Source organism: Dreissena polymorpha, chromosome 3, assembly GCF_020536995.1.
Source record: "Dreissena polymorpha isolate Duluth1 chromosome 3, UMN_Dpol_1.0, whole genome shotgun sequence".
Taxonomy (NCBI): domain Eukaryota; kingdom Metazoa; phylum Mollusca; class Bivalvia; order Myida; family Dreissenidae; genus Dreissena; species Dreissena polymorpha.
This window is the reverse complement of record NC_068357.1, coordinates 80,697,896-80,709,118: the sequence shown is the minus strand read 5'-3', so window position 1 is coordinate 80,709,118 and position 11,223 is coordinate 80,697,896. Positions and strand designations below refer to the sequence as shown.

Here is an 11,223-nt window from a genome sequence, read left to right as displayed (position 1 = left end):
AAAATGTACATAGATTAATTTTTGATCCAAGTTCGCCATGGCGTAGCGGATATGGTGTCCGCCTAGCGATCGAGAGTTCACGTTTTTGACACCCAGTCTTTATTTTTTCTCAAGAGACAGCAAGTACTGCTTCTACAAAGGAAAAGTACTCTGGAGTGTTTAAATAAGCCTTAGGCTTTCAATGTAATCGATGTAAATTAACTAGGTTTAAACTAAACTACATTTGGAGAAACATATGTGACACATATGTAAGTAAGAAACTACTTTATTCACAATAGATATAGCTTTTGGTTGCGTTGTGTGGTGTTTTACGAACCCTTACAATATGTATACTTATCCTAATATCAACAAATAATGTCGAGCATGTTTTTAATTTAAAGGTAATAAATCATACGTCCTTAAAGCTTTCTGGCCTACTATCAATCTTAGCATAGATAGTATGCCTACAAATATTATCACCTAGTATCAATACTTTCTTGAGTTACAGAGCAGTGTACCCATATCGGGCATAAACAAATAAAGTCGTAAAATGCCATAAGGATACTTAAACAATTAGTGTATGCGTGACTACGTAAATTCATTGAATTGATATCCCCCGCAAAATAAAGTTTGTTTATGGATGGTTAAGTGTATGGTAATTGTGTCTATGCACTGCAATTATCCTGATCGATATATATATATATCTCTATTAGCCTTGTTGTATTTAAACAAAAACGCTGTATCTATTTTTTGCCGAAGCTTTCGACCTCACGGTCTTCATCAGCGGCCATTTTTTATTTCAAGAGGTTTCAAATATGTACGGATATGACGTCGTGCATTTCCGGCGTCAACGTTGTTTTCGCGCCCTTTCATGTCTGTTTATTCTTGCACGTTGATGCCATATGGTCGGTATGTCCTTAGTTTTGCCTTCCATAATTGCTCAATGGTCTTGCGATACTCGGCCGACCCGTTTAGTTTTTCAAGTCCCATTATTTGAAAATCGTCCATGGAGTGTCCGTCTGTGTAGAAATGTTCAGCTACCGGGTCACTGTGCTGTGTGCGAATACGCGACAGACTCAACAGATGTCGCTGGTACAGAGTTCCGCCGGTCTCTCCCACATACACGTACTTGCGACAGCGACGACAGTTGATCGCGTACACAACATTAGATGATTTGCAATCAACATTGTTTCTCACGCTGTACTTTCTGCCGCTGGGATCTGTGAAGTAGTCCGCCGTCATCATGTACGGGCAAATGGCGCACCTCTGCGCCCCACACGGCCCGCTCATGTTGGGCTTCCGGAAGAACATCCTATTGTGTTTCTTGTGTACTAGGATGTCTTGCAGGTTGCAATCCCTTCTGAAGGCTACTAATGGATATGCCGGTATGAGAGTCATAGACATTTTTTGAAAGAATGCGTCAATGGTGAGATAGTTCCAAAAGGATTTACATTGAAGTGGAAGATGGATCTTCACACAAATGAAGAGGAAAATGGTCGCGTTGCTAAAGTCCTGCATAGAACATCACTCCACTTAATGTCGGAGGGTATTGCTGTTTGTGACCGGGTTTTGCGTGAGGTTATCAACTTAAAGAGGAATACTCAAATAAGATGTCTTCCTCAATTACTAAACATCAATTCGAAAAGCTACAGAAAGAACTGGAACAATTTTCACTTGAAACACAAATTGAACTTTTAAGAACAAAGAACAAAGAAAAAGAAATTGAGCGTCCTTAAAAAAGACAACACACATTCTAAAAACAGTTTAATACTTGAAGTTAAGAATGTCGCTACTGACAAACCGGAAGTGCAGTGTTAAAGGTTTAATGACTGCAGAAAGCGTGAGTACAGCGTGAGAAACAATGTTGATTGCAAATCATCTAATGTTGTGTACGCGGTCAACTGTCGTCGCTGTCGTTTTTGTTTATATATATATATATATATATATATATATATATATATATATATATATATATATATATATATATATATATATATATATATATATATATATACCCAAGCAGTTTCATATTGAAATCTTGTAACATATCTGATATATAGACCTGAAAAGTTACCAAATACAAAAACAACAAAGGGCAATAACTCTTATTTATGAATGTGTAGGGTTATGGTTCTTGTGAATTGCACTTCTCCTCTTTAATATCAATACACCCACGAAGTTTCATGTTGAAGTCTTGTATGGTATCTGTGATATAGCCCTGAAAAAAAAGTTAACATCATACAAAAGCAATGGGCAATAACTATTATTGAAGAAAGTGTATGGTCATGGTAAATGTGCGTGGCACTTCCACAAAGTTTTATCTATAAACCAATGAAGTTTCATGTTGATAACGTATATAGTTTCTGAGCATGCACAGTTTTGTGACAGACGGACGGACTGACGGAATGACCGACTGACTACCGGACGGACGAACTGACAGACAGACAGACGGACGGACGGACGGACAGACCAATTAATATTTCCCTTATCAATCATACTGTAAACAAACGATAAACTGCTTTATACAATTAAGTAATATAACACATAAACACATTTTTGAAATGATCATATGCCATTACACTGCAATACATATATAAAAGTATACAATAACGAGATTGTGAACCAATAAGGAATATTTTATTACTAAATAATACTTCAATAAAGGTATCGAACAGTAATGTTTGTATTGTGTGTCTGTACAAACATGTTTTACAGCATAATTGAAACATCTATACGAATGCCATGATATTAAGATGATTAACTCTTGATCCATTTGCTGATGTTATATATCTACTATGTAGTATTTACTTCCCTTGATATATTTGATACTGATTGTAATAACGTATGTTTGCTTCACTTAACATGTAGCCCTCGAACCTGTAACACGCAATAAAAGTATATACAAACTTATGGAGTTCTCATGATTGATGAACACATAATTATTTATTTATAACCAACATTATGACAACGAACAACCCTTAACATTTAAATACGATGAATTACAATATCCTGTTATCCTCTGTCAAATAAATTCGATCATGTTTTATAATGCAAAGGCAATAAATAATAAGTCATTGAGGATATATGGCTGTTTATCGAACTTGGCCTAGATATTATTCCTACAAATATTATCACCTAGCTTCAATACTTCCTTGAGTTACAAAGCGGTGTACCCATATCGGGGGTAAACAAATAAAGCCGTAAAATGTCATTCACGATAAGTGTATGCGAAACAACTTAAAACATGCAAGTAATCTACATAACGGATAATTACAAAAAATCAGTCTGGCAAGTGAATTAACAATTAACTGCTCTCTTTAATAAAGTCGTATAACACATTAACTCATTTATGACTATGATCATATGTCATTACACTGCATTATACAGATCTAAATGTATATATTAAAGAGGTTGTTAACAAATCGTGTATAATGCCTAACTAAAATGTTACTTCAATATAGGTATCACATTTAGATACTGCGTGTCTCTACCAAATTGACACCTGAAAATAAACTGGGAAAGACGTTTTATTTAAAATTATGCCATAAAAATGGACCGGACCTTTGAACAATCAAATACTTGTCTTAATAGAAAGAAATCATCGCATAATTAGCTGCTATTACCATGCGTATTTTTTTATTTGTTTGATTTAGAACAATTTAAAAACATATTTAACCATAAAGCACGTTTACAAATATTGCCCTGTGGGGTGATTAAAATGCAAACATGTTTTGTTTAAGTGTAGATAAACTAATAGTTTGAAACAATTTACGTTTCAGCCATAAATTGTGCTATTTGGCTTCCTACATTTTAGTTGATTGCAGAACACGTATATTCATGTTCACTACCTTATTATCTGGTTTCTCACGTGTGATACCCGAAACCAACTGAGTTTCGTGATTTATGCTCAGACACATGAGGTTTAACCTGCCAACACAGTTTTAGTTTAACACTGTAAAAACTATATTTACGTGTTATTATTGTGTAAAAGAAACTATATTTATATGTTATGATTATGTAAAGTAAAAGACACTTAATAAAAAATATTTTACATTTATTGATTATGCGAAGTCTGATATTGATTTATACCCCAGTTTAGCTTATCAGATGATCAAGGAAGTGCAACACAACACGGTTTGACGTATTAGCAGATAGGTATAAGCTATAGATAGGCACGGGGTATGACAATTTCTCAATACTGTTATATCATCTGCTTGATAAAGGCAATTTGTAAATAACGTTGCAGCAAAGCTCTTTGTTTCTTTCTTAGAGGGATCATCTAACAATGAGTTCTAACGTAAACCCCGGTGGAAAATACGTGAAACTGAGTTACCAGTGTGAGATTTGCTATGGAGTATCATTAACAAATATTCTATATTGTGAACAATGCATGCAGCATATGTGTACTTCGTGCGGGTCACTTCATGACAATTTCAGGCTTTTAGCTAATCATAAAATAACGAAATTAACTGCGGCCAATACATCGAATGCTAACAAAGCCTTACCTGACAAGCGGAATACGGACACTGAGTCTGAAAGTAAACTGTATGATTATGCGGATAACGAAGCACTCGCTAAGCTGAACGTGCAGTTGTCTAGTCAAAATCCAACAGACTATAAGGCACAAACAGGATACGTTAATGTACCAGAAGCTGATGGTTATATCCGACCGACCGCTGGGAAGGCGAGGCAGACAGGTATCATGGGCAAACGACCGGTTGACATGACAAACGCAGCGGCCAAGAGACCGGTTGACAAGACAAACGCAGCGGGCAAGAGACCGGTCGACACGGCAAACGCAGCGGGCAAGAGACCGGTCGACAAGAAAGAGGCAATTGTCGAGGACGACGATAAATTACACGATTATGACCAGGTTGATGAGATGACGATGGAACCAATATTTACCATTACCGGTAGGTCCTAAATATAGAGTTACTGTGGTTTCGACCGAAAGGTCCCGGGTTAGATCCCTTTTTTTGAAGCGTTCTCAGAATGTTACCAAAACCATTAAGTACTGGTTATTTCTAAAAAACGGGCTTGAGTGTGTCTCTATAAGCCAATGATTATCTTTACAATCGAGTTCAAATAACTAAGTTTGAGACAATGACTGTGTGGCGGCTCACATTCACTTCCGGTAAGTGTCGCTTCCTGTATTTTGGCCAATATTTATTTACTGTGTGTTAAAAACCCGTATTCATTCACATAATGTATGTTTACCCATATTCACTTCCTATGTATTCGCCCATTATATTTACTGGTAACTGTATCTTGTGCCATATTCATTTTCTGTATGGTCATCCATGTTCACTAATCGTATGAAGGATCTAACTGTAAATTATTATCTAAATTCACTTCCCGTGCATTGACCTATAAACTCTAACTGTATGTTGTTTCACATTCTCTTACTGTTAAATGGCCAACTTTTAATGTTAGTTTGCTATTTACACGTAGCGATACTAAGTAAACTATGTTGTCCAATATGCACTAAACTATATTGCCAATATTCACTAGCATATTTCCGCCCGAATTCCCTTTAAGGGACTTGTTCACATATCGGATCACATTGGAAAAAAATGCTGATTTATAACAGAGGCAAGTTGAAGCTCAAATATAGTGAGCATAATAGAGTTATTGACAGAAAACAAGAAAATATATGTGTCGCTTTGGTTGGTCGAACCAGTGTCCTTGGGATGTTAAGGCTATGGCATATGTCGTCCAAACTGTTTAACCAACCGATGAATCAATTTTACATTTAATAAACGTGACCCTCGTGTTGTACAAATAAATTATTAAAAAAAAACACATACGCATTAAAAATATCAAATCGTTATAATTTTGTTTAGCCTTCCAAATGATACTCATTCTTAAACTAAGTATTTCCGGTATGAGTCTATTTAAGTGGTGGTTTTGTTTGCTTGATGTACAATGTTCATTTATTGTCTGAATCTGTGAACAAAACGTTGGAAAATTCACAGTTTTGACAATCTGCGACTAAGTCCCTTGACACAAGAATGAAGATCTACGTTATATTTATTACTCGTTTTTAAAACAAATCACCAAACTTTGCTTGCCATTTGCAAAAAGTTCTTCATTTAGGTATGTTCTTAAACGGAACAATTTGGTCTATTCCATATACAATTAAAATGCATAATATTTTTGAATAGTTTGGATGTAAATACGTTTAATATAATTTACCGTTGGTCATTTAAAGATTAAAAAGGTTAAAGCTTTAAACCTTCTTTGTATGCTTAACGGGGAATTACATGGAAGATTGTTTTAAATTGCAATGGTTTCATTAATACATAAGGATAAAATGTTAGTATTTTGACCTCTCTTCCGTGCCAAAGACGCGAAAATAGTACAAGTAACATATAGTCCATCTTGTTAAGAAATTTCGTTTACCATATGCATTTATGTTTCTAGTAAACTACGTTCCAATACACATAAATGAGTGAAAGAAGATGAACCGCTTAAATTACTTTCTCTCTTTTCACTGCAAGAGAACGTCCAGAAAAAAATCAATCAATAAATCAATTGGCGTGTTTTAAATACATACCGTCATAATCCAATAAAATCGTGTTTGTTACTGGTTATGCACACACCATAATCACATTTATCTTGATATCGTATTTCACAAATAATTCGTTAAGAAGTGTGTGAACTGGTTTAGGTTTTGTTCGATCAAGCATGCACTTACAAATATTACTTATCTTTTCATTTGCCCAATTTAAGTTGCATTGCATCGTATAAAAAACAAAATATAGCTTCGATGTAAAGCAAAAAGATCGATAGAAGGTGAATGCACATCAGACATCAGTGCTGCTTAGTGTACAACGTTCCTGTTTTGCTTATATAAAACACCAAATAAAGAGTAAATGTTATATACCTGATTTAGAGTGTACTTTGTCGCTAAATCTGAATTTCCGGAACACTTGGCAATTTGTAAAAACGGGTCATGTTTTTATTTCCGGTTCATTAAGCCGCACCCTGTACGCTTTTACACTACATGTACATACATGTAATTCCAATACTCCGCAAACTTATGTGCATGCGTGCAAACATATAAGAGTGTCGAAGTCTGCAAAGTTCGTTATTTATGGATAATGCTGCTTACAATTAATATTTGTTATATTTATCTTATTTAGATAATGTCTCTTTTTGGTGACATGTGTTATAACAAGAAAGTTAGTAAAGAAACATACGCCCTGTGTGTATTTTTGTCATGTTCATCACAATAAATGATTATAGATACTTATGAATACGTATTTGTATGTCGTTTGTTATAATTGTGACAAAACATGATCATTTACTATGTTATTTATTTGATTATTTATTCAACAATTTATTCAGGTGATCGTTTCGACGTCACTGTCCAGGATACACTAGTGGCCAATAAAAGCGGAATAGTAGGACATCGAGTGCTGGTCATCAACGAAGCGGGCATCACAGTTCTCCATAAAGTTACCAAGTCGCCTATCATGGTGTTCCCGTTACCATGGTTACGTCGTTTCGGCCAACGAGACGGCATCTTCTACTTTGAGGTAGGACGGAAATGTCGTTACGGTGACGGGGTGGTGAATGTGTCGAGTGCAGACAACACACCGGCAAAGGACATTTTAAAATCCCTGACAATACACTCCGCAAGTGCCAAAATAACTCTCCCTAATGAATATGGAAAACTATGTTGCTAATTTGGTTTTTAAACAAAAAGGTCCCGTAAGGTTTCCAGCTGAAGGGACTAAAGCTTTACGGTTCGTCCGGTATCAAACTGAAGATATTGTGATGAAACATGTCACCAAACGACAATGCGGCGAATAGACACCACCTTTTATTTTTAACCAGAGGCTGCTTCTAAGAGGTTATGCTGACATGTTATAACAAAACAACTGCTTGGACATCTTCATTAACGGTCAAAAGTCGTGTAATTGTTAAGCAATAAAATCACAATAACTCGTGCAATCACTCGAAAAGTACCAAATATATTGTTTAGGAATTTGAAATGAACATGTACACACATGTTTTTCAGCATTACTCAAACATCTGTACGAAGAAGTCATGACACTTCTATACAAAGAAGACATTTACATTATTTCAAACAAAGTGTAATAAGGTATGATACGTTCAGTATCAACTGTTCTTTCAATAGCACAACTATATGTGAATCATTATTATAATTTGCAGAGATAATATCGTTCAATCATAACTTCAATATATAATACTTTAAACGAATATTTAAAAAGTTGAAACTTTAGATATAACTACAGAATATACCTAGTTTGCTTATGTAACCAGAGATGTAAATGAATGCAGCATTGCCCTACCGGATTTATCGAGCGTTTAACTGTCGTATTTAGAATATACGTCCTATACAGAATTTAGATCAGAAATTACATTTATGGTGTTATTATTGTATATGTGATGTTATTGTACAATGACTTCTGTTTCATGTATTTGTCCGTATGTCTCTCTTGGGGCGGTCCATAAAGTACGTCACGCTATTTTTTACCATGTTTACCCCCTCCCTCCCCCATGTCTAACTGTCACATATCTTGTACCCCAACCCCCTAAAGTATGTCACACTTTCGAACCATTTTTTTTTTATAAACACGTAATTAAAATTTAAGCTTAAACACATGTCATTTTTAAACTGTATCGAAATATAAAATTTCCACTTAAAAGAACTTAAATTCACAATATTAAAATGACTTGAATAGTAGAATAGTTAATTGTCAACAGTTGTTTAAGTTATTCATTGATGCAGTACCTCAATCTCGTTTGAATTTGAAAACAAACATTACAAAAATTCGACTTGACAATAATGTAATATACATAGTTTATCTGCTGCTTTTTATTTACAATAGGTTAGATCAAGTTTAATATAACCGTTAGATTATGCAATATTTTTACATATGATACATATTTATGCAGCGCACAACATAGGAATTATAATACTTCCGTAATGACGAAAGCAAGGCTATAATTATGTGAAACAATGCTTCGCAACAGCATACTAGTGCTCCTAGCGGGAGGAATCGTGAACCACAGCGCTCCTAGCGGGAGGAATCGTGAACCACAGCGCTCCTAGCGAGAGGAATCGTTAACCACGCATCCAGGAGATACTTATTTCATGCTATTTGGAAATAAAACTAACTCAAATGTCTCATAAAATAATTTAACGTTATTTTTAAAGATTTTAAATTATATTTAAAAACAAATAATACATTAGAAATAAATTAATGTGTGACATCACACCTGGCCGGACCCCCCCCCCCCCCCCCCCATGTCACAAACTGTGACACTTTCTTACACCCCTCCCCCCTACTGGAACGTGACGTACTTTATTTATTGAGGGCCCCCTTGCTATCTGTCCGTCCGTCCTTCCGTCCATCCGTCAGTATGTATGTTCGTTTATTTGTTTGTTTGTGAGTGTGTAAGTGATAACACCTACAACATTGACACTGATGTTTGTTATTTATTAATCAGAATGTTAGCGTAAAATCTCAGCTTTGAATTATCGAGGTATACAAAGACTTATATACATACAAGTGTTGAACTAAAATATTTGCATAAAATATACGTGAACATGAAGGCTAAAGACCATTGACAACTCACTTAAAAATAAAAAGCATTTTAACTGATCTGATCAGCTCCGTTGTGTTTTGTGTAATAACTGTTATACACGATCTAGTTGTTTATCCTTATGCCACATATTTTATCTAGGCCAGTACATCATTGGGACGCAAGTTTTAAAATTGAGTATTAAAGGTGACTCCTGATTAGCAGTTTTGAAAGAATCAAATGCAATTCTAATATACGGAATATATTTTTATATCATATAAAAATTTAATCGACCAATATATGCTTCACTATTTCAAGAGAATTATTATCAATTCAATAAATGATTTGAATAAAATCCGAGATAATTGGACACAATTTTCAATAGGTTTTAATAAAGTCGCATAAGAGAAAAGGTCCCGTTCCTTGACAGTCTCGGACCCGGAAGAGAGATCCATAGAACACAATTATCTGCTCAGTGAATGTCACAATAATTTAGCTGGATAGATTGATTTCTTAAGTGTTCTCGTGCTTTTATAATCGATTCGAATATAATTAAAATCGACGTTCTAACAAAGTGTTTGCCCCATGTGACTATGATATAAAAAAAAACTCAACAGAGATATTCTTTAGACACAATGTAATGTTCTGATCAAGTTTCAAGAAGATTGTCCAATAACGCGGTCTCATTTTGTAAGTGTTCGCAATATAAATGCTTACGAAAAACATGCCAAGGTGCACAGAAGCCGATCGAAAAAGCTGGCTTTGATAATCTTAAACAAGTATATTGTTTACTTACTTTACGAGCCGAGTTCTTAAAGTGCTTTCAAACATGCTATATTTAACCCACTGGTGCAAGTGAAAATAAAATTAATTTTGATTAAACATAAATAATAACTTTTGAGACAAATAAGTATAAGTAGCTTTTGCAAATAGAAAATATTTCAGTAGAACCTTTCCGACGCGGAGCCATATACATTCAATTATACGTAGAATTGACTTGGATGAAGTGTTATAGACAACTCTAGCAGACAAACCCAGTGCTTTGTTAGTCACAGTTATATCCCCTGCAAAAGAATGCAAGGCTAAATTGAGCACCGATATATAATAAGGCTAAATGAAGATACAATGAGATATTTCATACAGTTTCTGGCATAACATGTTTACCAGGTGAACTGCCACATTTATTTGTTACTGGGCATCTCACCATGCGACGTTTTAGTTACCTAAAAACATATCTGAGTCACCAGTCAATTGTCGTCATAATCCTCATCGTCCTCGTCGTCATAGTCAGTATTGTCGTCAACATAAAAATATATGATCGTGATTTAATACGTCGCTATAAATTTACGATTTTCAGTGGACTCAATTATTTTTTATCTATTGATACTTTGTTCAAATAGAGTCAGCATCAAACAAAGCGTATTCTTAACATATCAATATTTATCACGAGATAACAACGCACGAGTAAAATAATGGAAAACGTAGGAAATAGAATATTAATTACAAGGTTTGACAACGATGACGATGAAGAAAATGATGAAGAGTATAATGGGGTGGGGATGGAATGAGCACTAAATATAAGTAGCAACCCCTTTGTCTTCAGCAGGCGGTGAAGTTTATCCACAATAATGGCCCATATTTCCGCATTTCGTTGTGAAGACTCTGTATTAAAATTCGAAACCAATA

General features: G+C 34.9%; 1 protein-coding gene across 1 annotated transcript; it reads left to right on the top strand.

Moving 5' to 3' along the window:
- Window positions 1-4,039: 4,039 nt before the first annotated feature.
- Window positions 4,040-9,435, top strand: LOC127874922 (uncharacterized). Its single transcript, XM_052419618.1, has 2 exons — window positions 4,040-4,892; window positions 7,330-9,435. The coding sequence occupies exons 1-2, from the start codon at window positions 4,265-4,267 to the stop codon at window positions 7,668-7,670; spliced, it is 969 nt and encodes a 322-aa protein (XP_052275578.1). The 5' UTR covers window positions 4,040-4,264; the 3' UTR covers window positions 7,671-9,435.
- The last annotated feature ends 1,788 nt before the right edge of the window (window positions 9,436-11,223 follow it).